At 43.6% G+C, this 24286-nt stretch overlaps 1 protein-coding gene and 1 long non-coding RNA gene across 9 annotated transcripts in view; one reads left to right on the forward strand and one right to left on the reverse strand.

Annotated features, from left to right (window-relative positions):
• The window catches only part of Ints10 (integrator complex subunit 10), a 34174-nt gene extending 27398 nt beyond the window's left edge, over nt 1-6776 (forward strand). For 3 of the 8 annotated variants that reach the window (XM_031340003.1, XM_031340005.1, XM_031340009.1), the window contains exons 17-18: nt 2729-2806; nt 4940-6776. In XM_031340003.1, coding sequence (XP_031195863.1) covers nt 2729-2806; nt 4940-5096 — 235 coding nt within the window. In that variant the 3' untranslated portion in view covers nt 5097-6776. Of the gene's footprint in view, nt 1-1861; nt 1940-2728; nt 2807-4939 lie in introns of all 8 variants that reach the window. The other 5 variants (XM_031340004.1, XM_031340006.1, XM_031340007.1 and 2 more) reach the window with 3 other exon arrangements.
• Nucleotides 4795-7076, reverse strand: LOC116069411. Its single transcript, XR_004110016.1, has 4 exons — nt 6878-7076; nt 5884-5917; nt 5519-5591; nt 4795-5150 (listed from the first exon to the last, which is right to left on the reverse strand). It is a non-coding gene; the product is annotated as an uncharacterized LOC116069411 (long non-coding RNA).
• Nucleotides 7077-24286: the final 17210 nt, after the last annotated feature.

Raw genomic sequence — 24286 nt, forward strand, 5'->3', positions numbered from 1 at the left:
ATTTCTGTACCGTTCAGAAATTTAATGGAAAGGATTCCAAACTGGTCTCAGTTTTCCAGGGGCTACTTGTTCTGGGTGTCTTAAAGACATGCATTTATTAGCTACATTTCTGAGGGGGAAATGTTGCTTAAATTGGGATTTCTTTGTTACTTTGGAAATTTTCTACTAGACAGAAATTTCTACGTCTTTTCCTTTCCGAAATTTAGTATTCATTTCTGATTTGATGGAAAGCAGCTGTGCTTGACATTATATTGGGAGGACCCACAGGTTTTATTTAGAAACTGTGTTAAGCTTTTCTGAGCTTCCTCATTGCTTGTGCAGTACAAAGCAAATTAGCTGGTTCTAGTGCCTCTAAAACACACCTGCTCCCCAAAAATGATTGTGGAAGTGCATCCCCAGTGTGCCCCTGAACCCTTTCTACAGAAACCCAGGTCATCTTAGATGAAAACATCAAGTTAGTGACCACTTGTGATGTTTAAATAGCTCGTAAAACCTGCTTCTCTCCTCGGTCCGCACTGCAGTTTGGCTGATAGATCCTGTCTGTCCACTGTAAGCACCATGTGCTTACTACTGCCTGCATACTCAATGTATTTGTCAGTCAGTATCAGAGTTATACCAAGAGACTGAACCCAGAACAGAAAGCGCATTGCTGAGACTGGAAACCTGCTTTGTCCCTTAGTTTTGGCAGAAGCAAGTTTTTAAATATTGGAATCAAAAGTCCTTACTTTGCTCTTTGTACAGTCTTAGGGGTGTTGGAGGATAGAGGTAAGAAATGCTTATATTGGATTTCTGTAACTTAGAAATTAGGCCCATAGTGAGCATCCCTTCCTCACTGTGTCTTAGCAAGAGTAGGGCCTAGTAGAATCTGTCCTAAAGAACAGGAAGAAGACTGGGAGCTCCCCTCCCCATCCTGTAAATGATATTGCATGCCTTAACAGTTCCTATAAGAGACTAAGGAAATGGTTAGGAGTATATGAGGACTTTTGTAGATTAGATAGATTGCTTAGGCAGGCTGTCCTAGACACTGTCTTCCCCCCATGTCCATTTACTACTTTGATTATGAACCAAAGTCATGGGGGACATAACTGCATGGTTCCAAGCGTTGTTAACCACATGTAAGAATAGGTTGCTTGTATATATGGAAACCCAGGTCACCCCTATTCTGTAGGGACTTCAAGGTTCTGAAAGTGATTATGCTGACATATCTTAGCAAGGCTTTTTCGTTCATCAATAACCCACCATTCAAAATGCCATACTATAGATAGTCCTAAAACCAAACTGTCCCTACCAAGGGTGGATCTGCAGAGGATTGCCACATGACTAAGAGAATGTCCAAGGCAGTGTGAAGGAATGACTCCACAGACCTCAACAATTGAACTCCGGCCTCACTGTACTGGGCCTTTCTGCTTTCCCCATATTCTTTTGGTTTGAACAGTGTTGACCTGCAGATAGTCCCTAGGACTTGGAATTTAAAGTGAGGATGTGTATCAGCTGCCCAGATAATGTCACTGGAAGAGTTACTTGTACAAGGAAGCCTCTGTCTTGCTTTCCAAGGCTCTCCCACTTTGATCAACCAAAATTTCCTTGAACTTTCTGTAGAAGATAAGCCTCCTAAAAACTCACAGTTAACTGGGCTTGGACAAAGGACTAGGGATTGTTAACCAGTGATTTGACCTTGTAGGAATGTTCTCTGTGAGGTCTCAATATGAATTTGAAATCTGTATTTTAGATAATCTACCTAAGTGACACCAAGAGACTCAAACTGCATAAGACAGAGCTTTGACTGACTGAGGTGTGATTAGACTCTTGAATAAAACTATCTATATTCCTTTTCCCTTTGGGTTCCAAACAAATTCTGAAGCCATTGCAGACCTTTTGGGTGGTCCCTCCAGATGAGTGGCAGAGATGTTGTGAGCAGTGTACCTCTCCTCCCCTTGGGGTAAGGTTGTGAGTCCGTCCTAGTTGTAGCATCTCGGATGCAAGCAGGTACAGTACAAACAGCAGGCACTTGGTGCCAGGCCAAAAGGAGCATCAGTTCTTCATTTGTTATATAGATATGTTGTTCTGATTTGTGTTCAATTAGAGAAATGTTTCTATGCTGATACCCACAGTACCATAGTTGCATTAGACTGGATCAAAGTGGAAAAAAGAGATTCTCTGGGGTGACTACCAGCTAATGTGCTAAATCTTTATTACAGAATCCTGGAAAACCATGGGTCCCAGCCTTGTTTTCCCCCCCAAATCTGAAACTCACCCTTTCTTTATTGAAAACATTGCCAGCCCTTCTGAGCCCTTTTTTGAAGGGCCTTTCAGTTCAGGGCTTGAGTCCTGCCAGAGGTGGCTAGCTGGTGTCTCCAGGTGTATTTCTGGGACGTGTGGGCATGAGAAGAGTGAGTGAAGGAGGCTGGGTTTTTAATCAGACCTTCACAGATGTTAGCCTTCCCCACTACCATCTCAGCTCCCCCCTCCTCACCGAGCCAAATCACAAGTGGGCAGAGCTCTGGGACCAGCAGCCAAGATGCCTCTAGACTGGCACCAGCAGCAAGTGCGGTGGGGCCCTCAGCTTCTCCCAGTCCCTTGAAGACACACCACGGCCAGGGGCTTGTGGAGGTTAAAGTTTCTGTACAGTCCGCTTCCAGTCTCGTGTATCTTCTCTGGAGTGTTGTTTTTGCAGTGCAGGGTGAGCTGGTGTGGGTGTTTGAATGCTGCTGTTTGCTGTTTTTTAAAGGCCTTCTAGCCCTCCCATGGGGTTGCTGCAGCAGGAATTCTTACCTGTGCTTCAGCCCAGCATACAGACTGCTGACAGGTACCAAGTGGAAAAACACCTGCTCATAGTGTGCTGTTTGTCACATGTTTTCCCGCCCATGGTTTTCAGCTCTTTGTCCCTCGGTGCTCTTTTTCATGCTTTATTTATTTGTTTTTAATTTGTTCTGCATCCCTTGGCAAACCATCCGGTTGTAAATATTGTAACATGTTTAATTTTTTTTCCATGAGTTGCCAGTGTGTTTGTGTTGAATTTAAAAATCATTACGGATTTGGGGAGGGAAACATGTTTGATAAAACTGTATTAGACTAAGTGAGTATTAGAAGCTAAGCTGTGATTCTGTTTTAATATAATGCAAGGGTTTGGGTCATGAATATTTAAGGACCTTGACATACATGTGCCACAAGTAAACTTATTGTAGATTTCCATATTAGTGACCAGGATGTTTTGTGCTCTAAACAGACATTCACACAGTCCTTCCCTGCCTTAAAGCTTCAGACCTTTCCTCTCTGAACCGTCAATATTTCCTAAGTAAGCTAAAATGATGCCGCTTATTCGGCTAGATTCTCCAGTTCTTAAGCCATAAGACCTAGCTATATCTATGTGCCACTTGACACCAGGGACACACCTGCCATGCACTGTGCTATTGCATGGCCATCATACTGTGCCCTTACTCAAACCTACGTGCTACATACCCAGGCTGTAGGGACCAATGCAGTCAGTCATTGCATGTGGAGCATGACCGTAGTTGACATCGTCCAGACTTGCATAGAGGCTCCGATGCATATATATTGAGTTGTGTTGCTGTTAATGTGTGGAGGCAATCCCACAGGACCATGACAAGCAGATATTTAATTGTGCCTTTTGTATATTAGGGGAGAGTATGTCCTCTGCCATACGGCCTGCAGATGACTATAACTTGTACTTGGCTCAGTCTTGGGTTGCAGCCCAGGGACCCAGGTTAGAAGTATCTCGGGGCACCATAAGGAAGTGTGCATCCGTCTGTGCCCAGCAGGACCCAGACCTTTAGCCCTCAGAGACACCTACCTGAGTTAACCAGCCAGACTGGAAATGTACGTGCACAACTGTGTTTTCTCGTGGCCCTGCTGTCTTCCCAAGGAGGCCCTTTCGAGTGTCTGGGCTCTCCCCAGAGGCTTGTTTTCACTAGTCTAAACACCACCAGTTTTCCTCCTGCACTGCTGGGCTGTGACTCCTGCTCACTTTCTACATAATAATGTGGTTCAGAAGCACAAGCATTTAGAGTGATAGCCGCAGCCTCGATACTTGAAAACTTTGTGACTTGGAGGAGAGTCAGGGGGTGAGGGGGTGCCAGGGGAACAGAGGTAGCTTTTGTTTGTCTGAAATTGTCACATTCCCAAACTAGCAGCCAAAACTCCTCTGTTTGTGGTCAAGTCCACCAAAGTTTGCCGGACTTCCCTTTTCCTCTGTTCATTTTGTTGTCCTTATTTCTGGGGTTCTGTTTGTCCTTTCCCGTCCTGACGCATGGCTCTTGGGGCACAGTTAGACACCTCTTGGCTTTTGCTCCCACTTAACCCACCCACAGATGAGCAAGCACATGGCACCTCACAGGCAGTGATTGTACCTTTCCAACCTGTGACACGGTTCTGTCTCAGGAAAAAAGTCTGGATGGACACGGCACCCAAAGGACCTGCCCCGCCCTGGCTCCCTGGGTATAGGCCTGCACCCGGGGACCCCAGCGGCTGTGTAGAGGCCTAAGCGTCTCTGCACCTAGCAACCAAGGAAGGCCTGCCAGAGAGCTCCTTGGTGACCGGGATATGCTTCCCTCTTCCTACTGTTGTCTCTGGTCTGTGGCCTGGTCTCCAGCACAGTGAGGCTGGGGAAGGTGGACCCTAAAGCTCCCCAGGGCACTGCATTGTGTGAGCTTCAGGAGTTGAGAGGCGAAGCAGGTGACACTTCCCTTACCATTTGGCTGTGTAAAATGACCCAGTCTAGGACAGGAAAGGTGTCTGCCTAGCATTGAGCCTGAGAAGAATGGTCAGGAGTGGTTATCTGGTTGCAGCTTTTCTTTTTAAGTTTGGTTTAAATGCGTGACCACACTTAGCTATGAGGCAGGCTGATTCTTACCCAGGTAACACTAGGTCATGGTGCTGCTTTTAACCGAGCTCTCTTCTGTTTCCCTTTCACTGACCTCAGGCACCACACAGTCACTCGAGGCATCACCAAAGGTGTAAAGGAGGACTTCCGCCTGGCCATGGAGCGCCAGGTCTCCCGCTGTGGTGAGAACCTCATGGTGGTACTGCATCGCTTCTGCATTAATGAGAAGATCTTGCTCCTGCAGACTCTGACCTGATAGGACCTCCCGGCCACCAGCGGCTCAGCCATGACAAGCGCTGCCAGACCAGTGCTGATAAAGAAGGAAAACAAGTTCTTACTCCCTTGGTTGCTTAAAAGTCCCAAAAGTGTCAGAAGTTACTTCTATTTTTAAGACTTCAGGTTTTTTAATTTGTACAAAACAAGAGTCAATCCATTTTGTAAATAAAAATCCTAAAAATTTAAAGTTTAAAAAAAAAAAACCTTATTTTTAGTTTCAAGTAGGGTACATTTGTCTTCTATTTTTCTAATCATATGGCAAGGGGGCAAAAATCTAACACAGTTGAATGCAGGAATGAATTTTTTTGATAGATTTACATAACAGAATATGTATTCCGTGACCTCGGGTGTGTTTTTATTGATATGCTTTGGTAAGTATTACACAGCAAGATAACATCTGACCTTTGGTTTTACGCACAATTGAACTTGAGCCGTCCTGTCCCTGCTGGCAGTCCTTTGTAGTACTCTATGGTCTCTGAAAAGCCAGGACGAGAAATATCAGAAACAGTAAAGTGCAGGGGACCCTCTCTGCTGGGGCAACCTACTGAAGCATAGATCTTAGGGGCAAAAGATTTTCTTGCTACATCACCTGCCATAATTTGAATAGTGTCACCCAAAGGTCATTGTGTTCAAGCTGGCCCTAACTTCACGTTAGTTTAGAGTGTGATACATTTGACGGTGGTTATTTATAGAGTTCAGTAGGGGTTTCTAGCTTTGTACTTTCACTTACTTCCTGTTGAGAAGTCTTTATGGGCCCCAGCAAATACCTTTAAAATATGATGCTGAAGAATAGATAGTAATCTGGAAGACAAATAAAGTGATTTCGTGATTTGAGTGTTATTGTCCATATTCCACTAATAAAACAGGAATAAGAGGGTCACATAGTAGTTTATATTAACAGTTACATTTCTAATGGATGCCAGGTTCAGATGTGAGTGGCATGCCAGGTCACCGTGAGCACAGTGGAGGTGTATGTTACCCATGAAAACAAATGACTGGTGGAGATTGAAGCGTTAATGTTTTAGCCAGAGCTCCAAGTGAGCCAGCTGCCCAGAGCCTTGCTTGTCAAGGGAGGCAGCTCCACACCTCCCAGAACCCGGGCTCCAGTCAGCAGTCACAGCTCCACACCTCCCAGAACCCGGGCTCCAGTCAGCAGTCGCAGCTCCACACCTCCCAGAACCCGGGCTCCAGTCAGCAGTCGCAGCTCCACACCTCCCAGAACCTGGGCTCCAGTCAGCAATCGCAGCTCCACACCTCTCAGAACCCGGGCTCCAGTCAGCAGTCACAGCTCCACACCTCCCAGAACCCGGGCTCCAGTCAGCAGTCACAGCTCCACACCTCCCAGAACCCGGGCACCTGGGCTCCAGTCAGCAGTCGCAGCTCCACACCTCCCAGAACCCGGGCTCCAGTCAACAATCACAGCTCCACACCTCCCAGAACCCGGGCTCCAGTCAGCAGTCGCAGCTCCACACCTCCCAGAACCCCGGGCTCCAGTCAGCAGTCACATGTTGTGTCCTAGAGTCTGGCCGGTGTGCTGTGGAATGCTACTTAGCCCAGTGGGAGCAGAAATTGTTGTTATAAATTCAATATAGTAATGACGCCTTACAGTTTTGTCTATCTTATTAAGTTTAGAATTTGAGATAATAATAAATACCTCAGTGATTTTAAGCAAAAGTAAGGAAGTAAGGTTTATCTGTGTGACCTTTCCCACCGCCTGACCCTGCCTCCCTTCAAATCAAGACCCAAAGTGGTTTTTTTTACCTGAGATAGACTTCTGTGACTCAGGACTCTGCTGGGGTGGCTTTTCTGAGAACGGAAACCTGGGGTGAGGGTGCTGGAGCTGAGGTCAGTTCATCACAAATCAGGTCAAGATTAACTTTGATATACCAAACCGTAGAAACAACTGTTAGCTTCTGAACTTCTTGTACTCTCACTGGTCAGCTATTGGTTTAATCATAATAAAATATTTGTAACATTTGTTAGCTTTATTCCAGGCCTAATGCCATGTATTTCACACATTTTCTCATGACAGCCCTGTGAGGCAGGTCTAAAGAGCAGGTTGAGGATCTGAGACTTAGGTTCTGTTCTGTCTTGGTGCTGAAGTGGCAGGGCTTGTGTTGTGACCTGTGCTTGAGATTTGTGCTCCTGGTGTTGGAATAAGACCAGGCCATTTTGTTGGATTCCGTGAGCGCCCCATGCTGGTGTCATGCTGTACTTTGGAAATAGCTGTCTAAGAAGACTAGAAACTAAGGGTGTCGTTTCATGCCTAAAGAAACTTGACACATGGGAGTCCCCCATTAGATCCCCATAGACTAGAAGCCTAGATCAGTGATGTTAAACATTTAGAGATGAACATGAAGGAAGAGGGGGGCGGGCAGTGCTGGGGAGACCTTCAAGAGGTAGGGCGTATTAATTAGGCCTGGAAAGATGAAGTCAGTTTGACTAGACTGATGGAACAGCAAGTCCTGGTGTGTGCTCATAGAAAGAAGGCATTCAAATAGAAGTCTAACAACAGACACACAAGGACTGGGGTTATAGTTTAGTGGTAGGACCTTTTTCAGCATGTTCAAAAGCCCCAACTTTGGTTCCTAGTACTGAGGAAATAGTGTGATCGATGTAAATGATATATGTGTACATAGATGGTATGATAAAGCCTTTTAGCTGCTCAATAAATGTGTGCTAATGAACTGCTTATGCACAAGACAGGCTCCATTCCCATGTTCACTGAGTTGATAGCTCATGGTCATTGCATCTCTGTGGATTCAGAGTTCTAATCTCGGCCCCTACCAAACCCCTTATTCTTTCTTACTTAAACTCCCGTAGTAGCCCAGGGCTCATCCTCCTGTCAAAGGAGACAACAAGTTGCTAACTCACACATCTTCATGAAAGCTGCTTCACTTGTGCCTCTCTGAGATGGTGGACCCTCCGTCCCTCATGGTGACATTTCAAGTATCATGATGGGGAGTTTTCTGAACAGATGGCAATGCCATGTGACTGTAGTCCCACCACATAGATTGAATCCAGCAGAGTGGGCCTCAGCCCACTTTATCTCACATTTTTATCTCATCCTTGTGCGTGATTTCTTTCTTTCTTTTTTTTTTTTAAACACCACAAATTACTCTGGCGATGTCTTTGTAATCACTGCTGCACACATGGCTCAAGCCTTGAGTATTTACATCCTAGGGTGGTATAGCAAAAGGTAACAAACTGGTGTCCAAGAAGGAAGTCTGTAAAGGTTCAGATCCAGTCTCAGGGTCACCACAGCCTTGTAATTCTGTCCCTCAGAACTGAGTCCTTTGCCCTTACAAGTTTTGGGTGTCCAGTGCTCACCGACTTTCCTAGCTCCAGTATCTCCCTGTGTCTCCTGCCATTTTCCACCCCAGGACACCTCTCATACTCCCTTGTAGCCTTACCTAAACTAACTGTATCTATGAGATCTCAACACACATTTTGAGGAGAAAATGTTGGTATTCTGTCTGAACTTCACCCCCACAGTTACCTGGCAATAGCCTGGTGTGCTCCTCCCCACAGTTACCAGGCAACAGCCAGGTGTGCTCCTCCCCACAATTACCTGGCAACAACCAGGTGTGCTCCTCCCCACAGTTACCTGGCAACAGCCAGGTGTGCTCCTCCCCACAGTTACCTGGCAACAGCCAGGTGTGCTCCTCCCCACAGTTACCTGGCAACAGCCAAATAAGCCTGGCCCTATAAAAGGGGCTGCTTGCCTCTCTTCTCTCTCTTGCTCTCTTGCCTCTTGCCCCCTTGCTCCCTGTCTCTTCCCATTCCCTTCCCCCCTCTCTCCACATGGCCGTGCCTGGCCTCTACTTCTCTACACTCTCCTCTGCCTTTCTCTGCCTCTACTACTCTCTTAACTCCCCTCCCCATTCCCTAAATAAATTCTATTCTATACTATACCTCTGTCATCGTCGTCGTCGTCGTCGTCGTCGTCGTCGTCGTCGTCGTCGTCGTCGTCGTCGTCGTCGTCGTCATCATCGTCCATTGTGTGGCTGGCCTCTCAGGGAAGGGATGCCTCAGCACAGGGCCCACTGAGGCAACCCCTTCCCCCAAACCACCAGAACATATTCTTACAGCTCTTTCTCTTTTTATGATCACAACAGAAACAATTCAATAATACCCTGGGAACCATATGTTGCTCTTTTTTATTATTTGTTTATATAATATCTAAAGAACTGTTTTAGTTATATTTCTCATTGCCTTGGCAAAAATACCTGATCAAAGCAACTTAAGGGAGGCAAATTTATTTTGACTTAAAGTTTGAGGGATACAGTCCATGTGGCAGACAGGGAAAGCATACGGCAGGAATGTAAAACAGTAAACAGGAAGTGGCCTGGCTGTAAGGCCCCTACTATGTCTAGGAGAGTCCAGCTCCTAAGGCTCTGCAGCCTTCCTGAGCATCACCACCATCCAGCTGGGGACCAGTGCCCAAGCAACTTGAACCACATTTGAGCCACACAGAATAAGCTAAGCTCCCCTCTGCCTCACAAAGACATTTACGGCTTTTTAACACTGCCCACGCTCTTTGATTCTTCACATAAGACAGGCTACATACAGAAAGCAGGAGCAAGAGCTTGCATTTAGAGAATTTGTACTTTGAATAGTTCTCTTGAAGAGATAACTTTAGGTGGCCTGTCCTTCACTTTAGACCAACATATATAAACTCACCAGAGAGGGAGGATATAAATTTAAACTGACTTGCTAATCATTTTCTCTCAGGGGCACCTCCTGGAGAGATGACAAAGATAATAGCGTATTTTTAGTTCATGATTAAAAGTAAAACCATTATCTCCATCTAGGGAGAGACTTCTCCATATTAATTAATTACCATTAATTACTACCTTTGTTTCTTATAGCAGTTTTGGAAACTAAAAGCTATTTCAATGAGGTTAAAAAAAGAATATGATTTTCTTTGCCTTATAATTTGAAGCTTATACTTGCACCATGGTTCATCTCTTTTTGTTAGCAACTAAGGAGTCAAGATTCTAATGGTCCAGTGGCTTGTTAAAAATATTGGCGGGCAGTTCCTCGGGTACATAGTAGTGAATGGCAGGAAAATGACTGAAAGATATTTTTACAAACATTTACTTGGGGTGGGAGGTTATTGGAAAGGGGCCAGTGATTCAGAAATATTTTCTATGTTTTTAACAAGAACTTCTGCAGCCTACATCTACCTGGGACAAGGAGTCTATGGTTGTTTGTGGTGCTGGAGTTTGAAGGTAGGACAGGACCCAGCAGAGACACAAATGAGACATTCCAAGTCATATCCACTGTCTCCTCAAAGGACTTCCTCGGCCCTTATGAGACCATGTCCTGACTCTCAGGTGAGACTCTTCCTATTTTATATGTCTAGGATCTCTCATAGATCCCAGAATGTGGACACACCCAAGAGAAAGCCGTACTGATGTCCACTGATACTACCACCATGTGGACATACCCAAGTAAAGCCATATTGATGCCCACTGATACCACCGCCATGATCCTTCACCAAACTAGAAGGATGTCTTTAGCACTCAGTACCCAGAAACATTGCAGGGCAGTAATGGTCAGAACTGATTTGGAACCCTCACATCACTTAAGGGGGCATAGCACCCATTGGTTAGGAGTCTCATTTCATATCCCAAGCCCTTCTCACTCACCAGAAAGCCAAAGACAGCATGTTGTTTGGGGTCATAGATAATGCAAGTGTCCTGGGAGCAACGACATGCTATTTCTTACAGGTTTCTTTACCGGTAAAGTAATACAGCTATTACATATTAATAGAAAACATTTATATGCTATCTGATAGAAGCATTAAAAGGAGTAATTTAGAAATTGTAGATATAATCTACTTATAGTTGAAAAAAGGCAATTGATTCACATCAGAATTGATTGGATAAGTGACCAGACTTTATTCGATTACTGTTGATATTTTTATTTAGTATATATATTTTGAGGCAGGAGAATAACTTTTCTTAATATCAAATTATACATGGTGATGCATGCCACTAATCTCATCAAACTCAGGAGACTGAGGCTGTGAGTTTGAGACCAGCCTGATTTGCACAACAAATGCCAAGTCAGCCAAAACTACACAGTGAAATCCTCAAAACAAACAAAAGAAGTTTTAAATTGTATTTATTTATTCGTGTGGATGTACACATGCCACTGCGTGTATGGAGGTCAGAGGACAACTTGCTGTTCTCCCACTGTGTAGGGCCTGGGGATTGAACTCAAGTTGGCAGGCACTTTCACTTGCTGTGCCTCCTCACTGACCCAAGATCACTTTCTAACTGGCCTTTCTAAAACTTTCATCTTCTTCTCCTTGAACGAGTAATTGGATCTTAGAGTAATTGGATCTTAGTTCATGAACTAGATGATAAAGTAAATGTAAAACTATTCTACTTCCCAAGAAGTCTATGCATATAATTGAAACCAAAGAGCAAAACTGCAGAGGCTGTGACACGGCTAAGAGAAAAACAGGCTCAGGAAATGAAGCACCTCCCACTCCCCCACCCCCACCAATGAAACCCAAGAGCTTACTAAGGAAACTGAATAAAACAGGGCCACCTCTTGGAGAAGCCCGTTCATGCCTGTGCTCACCTGTGTGTCACCTGTGTGGAGCACCTCTCTCTAACTCTCATGCTTAAACCTATACTGAAATCATTTAATTAAATCCCAACTGCACTATGTTTAACAAAGGGGGAGGGTGTAAAGACTTAGGTGTAAGAAAAAACAAAAAACAAAAAGAAGCAACCATAAGCTGCAAGGGTCGGTGATGTCTTTCTTCTGCTTATGGTTAAAGAAACTCTACCAGGTTCAGCTAAGTATTTCAATGTCCATGCTGTAACCTTCGGAGACATACAGCCCCTGATTACATAAAAATTTAACCTCCTGAGGTGTGCCAGCCTATCTGTATGAGTATAGAAAGCAGTTTTTGGAGCTCACATGTTCAGTTTCTTCTGCAGGAAAGAAAGATTGCATCATTACAGATGTGGTGAAGGTTTCTATGAGAGCAATGGGAGCCCTAGCCACTATGATGCTTATGTTACATTGCAAGTGCCTTGGGCTGTTTTAATAGCCTTAAAGAATTACAAGTTTCCTAAAGTACCATTCCTTTCTTTTCTCATAATGGATTTATATACCTAATACCCCTTGTTCAAGAAGATAATAATAATCTTATAGGAAAAGAAAATCCTGGAAAACCTAAATCCTTAGTGATGCCATTGATAAGGTTATTTCTCCAGTGACATGAGCCAATTCAAGCCAGATTAGATTATATTAAAGACAGGGTTAGTGGGACGCAGCTCTTCCATGAGTTCACTGGCCATGGGGAGAGGGGACCAGAGGGGGAGAAAAAGAGAAAAGGCAGGCATGAGTGCACAGAGAGAGAGAGAGAAGAGAAAGAGAAAGAGAAGAAGAGGAAGGAGGAGGGGGAAGGGGAAAGAGGGAGGGGGAAGGAAAGAGAGGGAGAGAGAGTGCACAAAATGTCCAGCCTGAAAAGTTCAGCCTTGGGAACATGGCTTGCCAGATAGGGACTGAGGGATGCTGGAGGCTAGATCTACTTTGATATGTAAAATATACACCTCAGTCCCTTGTCCCAGGGTCCAAAGCCAACGGCTATTTCTACCTCTGATTTTCTTAAACTTCCGAACTTCCAGCATGTGAGTTTTAAAAGTAAATTTAAAATACAGTACTAGAAGCTGTGTACAACGTATGCCCATGGCACAGTAGATTTTCAAATTTAACCCAATTCAATGTTCAGGCCACAGGGTGGCACCTCTGAGACCCCTGTCCTATCAACTCTCTCCAAAGCCAGCCAAGGTGCTCACTGCTAACACAGAGACTGGTTCCAGCTTCCTGGAGATCTGACCTCTTGGTCTGTACTTTGTCCTGTAGTGCCATTCATGCTGTATACTTGAAAATGTTTCTTATACGAACGGCCTGGTGGTAATCTTCGGGGCTTCTGGGGCCACCGTTTCAGCATTTGCTCAACTCTGCTGTTAGAGTGCAAAGATGCCTCCGACAATATGAAAATTCTCATGTACATTCTTCTTTTTTTTAACTGCAAGAAGATTTATTCTCATCTCAAGGTTCATAGGTCTCTGTACTCAGGGTACGCTCATTTCCTACATAGTACAGTATAGTTCATTTCCAACAAAGAGAAGCAATTACCCTTTAGGCATTTGGTCTGTTCTGCTTTAAAACTCCATTTCTATTCATCATTTTCTGAGGACTACTGAGCTTTACAAAAGAAATCATTCCCAGGGCACTATTCTGGGAAGATTATTTTTCAGTACTTGTTAAAAATAGCAAGACAGGTTTTGTTCAAAACTATTGCAGTATCGAAGAGATTGAATTCAAGTGGAGAATTGTAACCAGTGGACAGGTGAGGAAGCTATGAATTAAGAGGTTTTTGTGGAGCTAGGTATGAGGGTCTGAGGTAGAGTAGAGGAAACCGCATATTAACCATGGTGAGGGGAGTTTAAAAACTGGTTTAGCGAAATTCCCTTTTAGAAGCTGAACTCAGCAGACTAAGTCAGAGGCCTAATGGAGACATCAGAGCCCAAGGGACACTGAACTAAAGTGTGGCCAAGAAATTAACACAACTGCTTCTTGCCAGTGAGCATGATTACTGAGTCACACATTGTTCTTGACCCATGTGTTATGTCACTGTGGCAGAAAGTCTGGCAGGAACAACTTAAGGAAGGAAAAATTGACTGTGGCTCATGAATTCAGAGGAGCCAGTGTGTCTTGAGGAAAGAATGGAGGACAGGCTCCCCCTGCTCAGGCTGGACTAGGAAGGAGAGAGTGAGGCAGCAAGCCGCCAGGGATAACACATACCTGAGGTCTTTATCAGTAACTAGGTGGCTAGAGCTGTGTGGTTGTTTCTGGGGTCTCGAGTCAGCTCCATTTGTCAATGGGTCTGGTGCAGTACCGTGCTCTTCTTGCTTCTTTGGCTCCATGAGAAAACCCGAGAGCAGGTTTGTAGTGCCTATGACACTCATCCCTCTGCAAGGATGCTTTGGGTATTCAGAACTTCCGTGCTTCCCTACGAACTTTAGGATGTTTTTCCAAGGTCTGAGAAGAATGTTGTTAGAATTTTAATGGAGATTACACTGAGTGCGTTCAGTAATACAGCCATTTCCACAACATTAAATATCCTTTGTCCATGAGCCTGGAAAGCCATTCTCCATCTCCGGGTGTCTTCAGGTTTCTTGCGTCAGTGTTGTGAAGTTTTCATGATAGAGGGTTATTCCTAGGTTCTTTGTTATTCCTTGAAGCTGCCAAGAAAGGGAATGTCCCCCTGCTTGTTTTTATCTTGGAGTTCATTGCTGTTATACAGAAAAGTTACTTAGTGGCTTTTATGTATTGATTTCGTGTTCTACTGGTTTGAAGATGAGGGTGTTTATCAGATTTAAGAATTTTCTGGCAGAAGAATATTTAAACTTTTAACCATGGAATCATGTCATCTGCAAAGAATTTGCAGATAATTTGATTCCTTTCCCTCCTATTTTTAATCTTTTACTTCTTCCTTTTATTCTAGGTAAGGGCTCTGAGCATTATGTTGAATAAGAGCAGAGAGAGTGAGAACTGTTAAATTGTTCTAGATTTTAGGAGACAAGCTCTCAGTTTTTCTCCCCGTAGTATAATGTCAGCTATAGGTGTTATGCTATGTCTTAGGGTTTTACTGCTGGGAACAGACACCATGACCAATGCCAGTCTTATAAAGGACAACATTTATTTGGGGCTGGCTTACAGATTCAGAGGTTCAGTCCATCATCATCAAGGCGGGAACATAGCAGTGTCCAAGGCAGGCATGATGCAGACAGAGCTTTATCCGAAGGCTGCTAGCAGAATACAGGCTTCCAGGCAGCTAGGACTAGGGTTTTAAAGCCCACACCCACAGTGACACACCTACGCCAATAGGGCTACACCTCCTAATAGTGCCACTCCTTGGGCTGAGCATATACAAACCATCACATGTTGTTTAGATCCTTTATTGGGCTGAGTTATGGGCACTCTGTTGCTAGTTTCCTGAGGACTTTCTCATGAAGGGAGATTGAATTTGTTGTAGGCCTTCTCTGCATTAGTCTAGATAACAGTGTGGTTACTGTAGAAGATGTGGTATGACATTTGCAGGAAAAAGGCTGCAACTGGGAATCACTGTGTTGAGCACAATAAGCCAGCCTCACATAAGACCCTCAGCATCTGTTCTTTCACGTGCAGAACCTAAATGTAAAAGTCTGTGTTTATGGATGCGTGTAACAGCTACGTGTGTTTAAGGAAGGTGGGAAGTGGAGAGGGTGATCGACATGAAGAACAGAATAGGAGGGGACCAACAGGGAGAAGAAAGGAGCCTGGTTCTGGGGTGGGGTGGTTCAGGAGAGAGGAGTGATGAGACACACGTGCACGAAGAGGCCATGTTGAAGCCCATTACTTGGTATCCTGATATAAACAGTTAATTTTTTTTTTAAAAAAAAGATTACATTGGGACATTCCAAACCTCTTTTATAATCCTGATCTAGGAGGGACAGCTGCCTGCCACATGTCAGAGTGATTAGTTTGTCTCTGGGGACCCTGAGTGGCCAAGAGAAAAGGCATTTTATTCATACTGAGGAGTTCTCAAGTGAAAAGGCCTACCAGCGATTGATCAAAAGCAGGGTAAGCCCTTTCCAAATCATACATGAAAACAGTCAGCAGAGGTAGAAACGATTTACCTGTGGAAACAAGGAGTCATGGGGCAGAGGAGAAGAGCAGACTGCTGTCACTGTGTATCATTGGCTATTCTCTGGTTTTAAACACACTATTGTTTTATTTTTAGTTTTAAATTTAAATGAAAATATTTTTTTTTTTTAAAGCGCTGTACTTGCTTTTGAAGGAAAACGTCAGCAAGTTCCACGATGGATTTCCAGCAGGTGGCGCTCTCCTCTTCTCAGGAGGAACAGCCTGTCTCTTCTCAGCCACTAGGGGTCCATTCATAGTGTTTTTCTTCTAAGGAACCAGAAGCTCAAGTGGATTGATCTTTAGCGGGGGAGGGGGGGAAGAATTGTTTGTTTCTGCAGAGTGTACTTAACCACAAATAGTTCCATACTGACCACACTAAACTGAAATCATCAAATTCTCTGATATGGTCCATTTCTCTTGGAAGTTTGTTTTGAAAAGCAGACGTAAATTCATTGCGCTCTTCTCTTTCCCAGAAATCCCTGCCTGAAGGGTGGACCAGCACATTGCCGCAGAGCCCGCTTATTTATTTATTAACTTCTGAGAGTTTGTGCACAACACTTTGACAACACAAAGATACCGGTTATGCGAACAGAGTAGACACTGATTCTAAAGAGGAGAAATAGTCTGAGTAGGCTTGTCTCTGACCCCATTTACACTCATTCTACATGATGCTACCACCTACATGTGTGTTATTTGCATGTGTGTGCACATCGGTTTTTGCATGCATGTGCACATGCATGTGGAAGCCAGAAGTTGATATTAGGTGTCTTTTTCAATCTAACACAATCCTATTTTTATTGTTGAGACAAAGTCTCTCATGAACCTAGAGCTTGCTGATTTGACTACACTGACTGGCCCCCACACCCTGGGGATGACTTTGTCTCTGTCTTCTGTGCACTGGGGTCCCAGGCATGCCTGGGTTTTGGTGGGCACTGGGGATCAACCTCAGGTATCAACTGAACCATCTCCTTAGCCCTTTCTTTGAGCCCTTTCTTTCTTGCAGCAACGCCAGGAATGCGTTTGTGCACTTCCTAAATGCTATGCACCCACAGTGGATCTCTCTCACTTGCCCCCTGCCCACCCTCACTCTTCCAGACTTAGCATCTCTGTGTTTCAGTAGCCCATCAACAGATCTTCCCACCCACCCCTGACAGCTTTCCATTACCTCCCATGCACCCACTCACGTCACTGTCTTTCTCTCACCCACTCCTGACTTCAATTAGTGAACTCTTTCCTCCAGATGGTCTATCTCTGCTGGAACTCCTCTGCTGACTTTTTTTTTTCTACAGCGCATTTCTCTCTCTATGTGAGAAACTCTGTGTCTTGATTGTGTTCTATGGATGAGGAACTGGGTGAGGATTCCTGTATGCCTTTCTGTTGATGAACTCTCCAAACTAGAGTACGTACTCATTCTCTTTATCATCGTTTGGCACTTTCTGGGGACTTAGTGGCAACATTTCACCTCCCACAGAGAGAATATACAGCAGCATGCTGAAAAGACCAAAGAGCTAGATGAATGAACGTCAAGACAGTGTACACACCAGTCACTTGATGAGTATAGAAAGCAAAAGAAACTGAAGCTGATCTTCTATTTTCTGGTTTTAAGCAATTTGGCACTACCCAGCAACAGAAGTCTGTCTTGTTCTCATTTTAAGTAAGATGTGTAAATAAAGAGGCCCTGCTGAAAAGGTACCATCTGGGATTTGAATGTGAAAGAGTAAGACCAAGGACCTCCTGCAGTTTCCACAGCTCCAGAGAACTTCAAGCTCAGTTTCTTTCTCAGTAAAAGAGATACCATAGTATCCATATTGAGAGCTCCAGAGCTAAAAGGGCTTCCTTGGCTGTTTGTAAGGTCTCTAATTTTATCAAACTACTCTTATAGTTCCACTGCTGAGCAGACTTACACTAAAGAGTGCCAGGAAAGAAAGGGGCACTGATAAGCCATTTGCTCAGTGATTGACAGGTTATGATAGGTAAATTTAAGGGCATCGTTTGTACCAATGGCATAAATTTGAGGGATCCATAACATGAGAGAAAAGATTAGAACTTCTTGAACCTTTACCCTGCCATTGACTGGAATCTGCATCCCAAGGGGATTCATCCACAGGATTGTTTGGAATTACACTCCTTCTCCTGTTGCGATTAGCAGGATGATTACATCAGTCTCTCAGCAAAGATATATTTATTCATGCTAAGAAACAAAAGAAAATATGTGGTGGGCTGATGAGGGGGCTTGGAAGCTAAAGGTGCTTGCTGCACACACCTGATGGCTTGAGCCTGATCCCTGAAACCCACCGTGAAAGGACAGAAACCACTCCTGCTGGCTGTCCTGACTTTAAGACATGTAGTATTGTACATATGTTCTCTCTCTCTCTCTCTCTCTCTCTCTCTCTCTCTCTCTCTCTCTCTCTCTCCCTGTCTGTCTCTCTCTGTCTCTCACTCTCTCCCTCTTTCTCTTTCTCTCATATACAGTGAAAATACTTTGCTCACTTCTATTCTTAATTCATGAAGCAGAGAGGAGTTTAATGAACCAATTTAGAGTCTTAAAAACTGGAACTGAAGATGAGGGCGGGCTTCTAACACTGAGATCTAGCATACATTACACCAGGCAAGTCTATCCAGCAAGTGGTTTACTCTTTCTTGTTTTTTCACTCAACAAAATGAAATATTTGGGTAAAACTTGTCTTGGTAATACCAATGTTGTGTATTACAGGATTAAAGTACAGTTGTCATACATTCATTCTTTCAACACACTCACTGAGCCTCTACTATGAGTGTGTCAGGAGTCCAGAGTCAGGCAGGACCTTATAATCTGGGGAGGGAAGATAATCAATTGATCAGTTGATTAATCAATAAACAAACCAATGAGGAAAATGCAGATAGTGTGAGTAAATGCGGATTCACAATGACTGGAAGCTATTTGATTTAGGTAGGTATTAAGAACATACTTCGGCTGAGATTTTAGTGGGAAGAGGATTGATAATCTTACTTAAGTTGGAGGAAAGTACACTCCAGGCAAGCTGAATTAGTGGTACAAACACTCTCATGCCCAGCCAAACCTACAGCTTCAGACAAGACCTGTGGGCCTTGAGAAAGTTGACAAGATGCAGGAGAAAATGGCAGGGAGCAGACAGAAGCGAGGCTGCAGGAGAATTACTCCTGGGGCCTCTGTGAGTTACGTTGATGCTGGTAGTTTTGAAACGAGTTACATGTCTAGGCAAAACCGAGCACGTCACAAGTGCTCCCCAGCAATGTAAGAAGCATCCTGAATTCAGAGCTGTTAAAACATAAAAAAGGTAGGATTTGACTTAACAAATTCCCATGCTTAGATACTAAGATGAATGTAGACCGTTTGGGGTCAGTTCACTGGAGCTACATACTAAGCTTCCTCTGTTCCATCTTTTATGAGTGTTTGTCATGTCCTTATTTTCCCTTGTTATGAATTTAGGCACTTTCTGAGCTGCTTATTCAATTCGGACTCCGGAAGACACAGAGAGAATATACATGCCTATACACAAGCCAGGAAAAGCAAGAATACTTCTAAAATCACCTTGAGAAATCCCAAGCATGAAAATGTTCATTGTCTCAACCTTTCCCAGCTAACTTTGTAGCTGATTCCCTGCCAACACTGAGCTACAGGAAGCTTTTGTTCTGCCAACGTACCACAGCACTGACACTAATGGCTTGTTCCGAGCTTCTCATGCTCAGGGGGTTAAAACGAACTGAGAGACTACGGGTGGCCTTGTGGCTTTGTTTGGTATGTAGTCTCAAGCTGTGGGTAGAATTCAGAAGTCTGCTGAGCTTGAACACTGTTCTGCCTACAGGACAGCACTGCTGGGAGGGGCAGAGAGAGGCTGCAGGGAGCTGTGAGATTTCTGCTGTTAGTCCCACACTGCCAGGCAGTACCAGGCCCCGCGGAGACACTGTTTCCTCCCGAAGCCTCACGTCTGACACTCACAGATTGCTGTTTATTTCTGATCACCATACTTTATTGCAAATACTCGTGCATGCTACCTTGACTTTCTTTTGCTTTCAGTCACGGCTTTCTAGAAACCTCTGTGCAAGCTCAGACTCATTTTGTAGGACTTGCCTTTCACATCAGAGGGCTTATTATATCTTTCTGCCCTTTGCCACAGAGCCTACTGTATCCCATTTTGGACACTCTTAGACTAAGTTTCAAGAACAGTCTTGGCGTTTCTCAAGGTTCTGTAGAGGAATGGAACCACTAGGAAGAATGTATATTAAAAGAGACTTTATTAGATTAGTTCATACGATATGGTCAGGGTATCCTCGGTCCGTGATGCTGCATGCCTGAGCACTCCTATCGGGCATCAAAGGCCTAGAAGATGCCTTTACCACAGTGGGAGGCTGAAGAAGGTGGGTTTTGATGTCATTGAAGGATGACAGTGACAGCAACAGGGTAGATAAAACTCAGGAGCAGGACAGATGAACTGCTCAGTAGGATGAGAAAGCCACCAGCAGTCCAATGGGAAAAGCAGTTCTTCGGCCTTCATAACCATCCCCTGAAGCTTGCTCCCACAAGGAGCCACCCACATACAAGATGGGTCTTTGTTAGCATTCTGTCTAAACTCCACCCCACAGTTACCTGGCAACAGCCAGGTAGGCCTGGCCTACTATAAAAGGGGTTGCTTGTCCCGCCTCCTCCCTCTTTTACTCTCGCTTCCCTCTTGTTTCTCTCTTGCCCTCTTGGGCTCTTCCCTTCTCCCTTCCCTTCCCCCCCTCCACATACTCATGGCCATGGCCGGCCTCTACTTCTCTACTCTCTCCCTCTCTCTCTCTGCCTTTCCCTGTCTCTACTACCCTCTTAACTCCCCTCCCCATGCCCTGAATAAATCTATTCTATCCTATACCATCGTGTGGCTGGTCCCTCAGGGGGATGGGATGCCTTGGCATGGGCCTGCTGAGACATCCCCTTCCTCCATACCTCACCACACCCCCATAGAACATATCTTATACCTCTTTATCTTTTTTATAAACACATCAGTCTTCCCACTTCAACTAACATCCTGAAGAAAATCCCTCACAGGCATGCCTAGAAATTAATAGAGATCAATGGTTCTCAGCCTGAGTTGTGACCCTTTGTGAGTTGAAGGATCCTTTCACAGGAGTCACATGGCAGATCTCCTGCCTATTTGTTATTTACATTATGATCTATAACAGTAGCAAATTATAGTTATGAAGTAGCAACAAAATAATATTATGATTGGGGGTCACCCACCACAGCATTGGGAAGGAAGGTTAAAGAACCGGTGATCTAGATAGTCTCCTGAGGCATCTCCAGAGATTTGCCTCATGGGTGACTCTAGATCCTGCCAAGCTGACAATATTAGCTGTTGCCTTGAAATTCAGATAATTTAGAGCCCCGGTGAAGGGTGTTTGTGGTGGATTTGGTTTAACACCTCACATCTAAACTCCACCCCACAGTTTTACCTGGCAATAGCCAGGTAGGCCTGGCCCACTATAAAAGGGGTTGCTTGTCCCGCCTCATCCCTCTTTTACTCTTGTATTATGTTAATTGGGTTCCAAAATTTGCAGGAGATTCTACACGCAAGACACTAAGGGTCCCTGCCTCCACTTGGCTTTGATTGGTAAATAAACTTGCTGGTGACCAATGGCTGGGCAGAGAGACAGAGGCAGGACTTTAGAATTCATGGGCAAGGGAACTGGGAGAGGAAGGAGGATTTAGAATTGCTGCATCTGGAAAGGAATAAGGTCTAGATTTAAGAACTGTAGAAAAGAGAGCATACCAAATCATGTAAGAGCTGAGGAAGAGCAGCCCCAGCCCAACCCGCCTCCCAACTGCGTCTAGGGAAGCAAAGATGGATTTAGTAAGTAGTAACTCAGGAATATTGGAGGGGAGGTGTTAGCCGTGTGGATGTTTGGGAGTGGTTCAGCCATTGAGCTAATTAAAGCAAAGTAAATATAAATAAGGCTGTGCATGTGTGCATGTGTGTGTGTGTGTGTGTGTGTGTGTGTGTGTGTGTGTGTGTGTGTGTATGTGTGTGTGTATCTTTCATCTGGGAACTCAGAACATTGGGGCAGGTAGAGAGTAGCCTACCACAACAGGCATTTTAAGGCAGAGCCAGCCGACGAGAATAAGTAGGTGGATACTGTGACACTGTAGTAGATGATTCTGGCTCTTGTCACATAATCCTAGAAAGTTACAAAACTGAGCCTGCTCTAGTCCAATCACACTCTCGTGTGGGCCACTGCTACACTTGCTTTCCATTTTCCTTCTTACCTTTCCACTCCCTCTCTCCTACTTCCTGAGGCCCCTTCCTACATTAAGTTTTATTGCCGAATAACAAATACAACTTGTCACCAGACCTTTATTACCTATAAGAAAAAGTTACCCCCTGTCCCATAAATCAGAGTTCCAGAGGAATTGACTGAATTCTACAACTCAGACAGGCCTTGAATTTGCAATACCCTGCCGTCAGCCTCCACAGTAGCTGGAGATATAAGCCTGCATCATTTGGATAGACAAGTCCTAACAGCTAAACTGTCAGCTGCAGTTGACACAGCTTTTGGAAGCCAGCCATGACACAGCTTTTGGAAGCCATGCCTGGCGTTTTTTTCTTTGTTCTTTTGTTTTGTGCTAATCAATTTTAAGCTTATATACATTAATGGGCTTCTTGTAATACACGCTATATGTTTCCTGATATGTGTATAAAACAATGTACTCTGTAATTACTCGTCCTCTTTCCCAACCACCATCTCCTCCTTATACCCCCACCCCACCACTAGCACCTGTTCTAGCCCCCTGTCTACTGACAAATAGTCCCTCCTGCCATTTGCCTTCAGGTAACACTTATCCCACTCAATCATTCTTGCCCACTACTACAGTTCTTTCCTTCCTGACTCCCTGTTTTCAAAGCCTGTGTGGAAGCCTCTCAATACTTGTGTTTGTGTAACATCTCCTTCTGCCAAGAGCTAGAGAAAACTTCCTACTATTAAAGAACTTGTGTAATTAGATTGAACTGATTTGAGTAATCCTGCCCTTTGGATTCAACCCAACTGACTTTCCCCACCCCTTCTACAGTGTCATTGTCATATAATCTCAATCGTGCAACTTTGTCACGTTCATTCAGTCCTACAAGTCAGGATGGGAAGTCTTGGGGTCTCCTTCAATATCTAGCTTAGTACATCTCTGTTTTCTTTTTTCTTTTTCTTATTTATTTATTTTTAAGTTTTATTGAATTATGAGAAAAGTTACATGATTTCAATTTATCTGAATTTGTTAACATTTAAAAACATATGTTAAGTAAAGAAAATTAAATCACATTCTTGTTTTCCTTATTTACCTCAACTCCTCCCAGAGACCCCCTTTCTATACCTACAATATCTTTTTTGTCATATTCTTTAAAATTTATAAAATATTATAATAATAGAAATGAGTATTATAAAGCTTGTTTGATATAAAACAACAATCAATTTAACAGTCTTATGTAGATGCTTGTCTACAGCAATACTTAAAATACATATGTTTTTCTCAATATAAATTTTAAATACCTCCAAACATATTAACTGTATATTTCAAAATAATACATCACTACTAGTATTTTCTTAAATGAACATAAATATATAAAGTGTTTTTGTTTGTTTATTTGTTTTGTATTTAGTAGAGCTTAAAATCTTGGCTCTTTACTGTGGTAACTTGATACAAGAGTTACAAACGTCAAGGAAAGCATTCAGTCTCACTCTTTGTTGTTCTCTTACAAGCCACATCCCAATTTAGCTGTCTACATTTCTTTTGGTCATATGAATATTTTAAAAATTTTAAGCTGTTCTGAAAACCATAGTATAATGTAAAAACATGAAATAAACAATACTACCAATAGAGAGGCTGAGATAGGAGAAGCAAGATCTCAAGACCATTATGCTGTACACAGCAAGACACTGTCACAAACAAACAAGCTGAAAGTATATATGGATTGTAAAATATTGGACGTATTTCTCCAATTACCAAATTAGAGAGACCATTGGATGACAGTCAATAAATTTCTAATTCCTCATATTTTTGGATTTCAATCGATTAGGATACATTGGTAATATTAATTTTCATATTAAGATATTAAGAAAAAGTAATTGTCACTTCGTTTTTGTTGTAAGAGGTGGAATTAGGTTTGTGTGGATTTGTTGAAAGATTACTTTCTTGCTTCTTCTAGGATGTAGTTTTGCTCCTTATGTTGATGTTTTCCATCTATTATCCTTTGTAAGGCTGGATTTGTGGAAAGATATTGTGTAAATTTGGTTTTGTCATGGAATATCTTGTTTTATCCATCTATAGTAATTGAGAGTTTTGCTGGGTATAGCATTTGTGTTCTTGTAGGGTCTGTATGACATCTGCCCAGAATCTTTTTCTAGCTTTCATAGTCTCTGGTGAGAAGTCTGGTGTAATTCTGATAGGCCTGCCTTTATATGTTA

This window comes from Mastomys coucha, unplaced genomic scaffold (assembly GCF_008632895.1).
Source record: "Mastomys coucha isolate ucsf_1 unplaced genomic scaffold, UCSF_Mcou_1 pScaffold22, whole genome shotgun sequence".
NCBI classification, from domain to species: domain Eukaryota; kingdom Metazoa; phylum Chordata; class Mammalia; order Rodentia; family Muridae; genus Mastomys; species Mastomys coucha.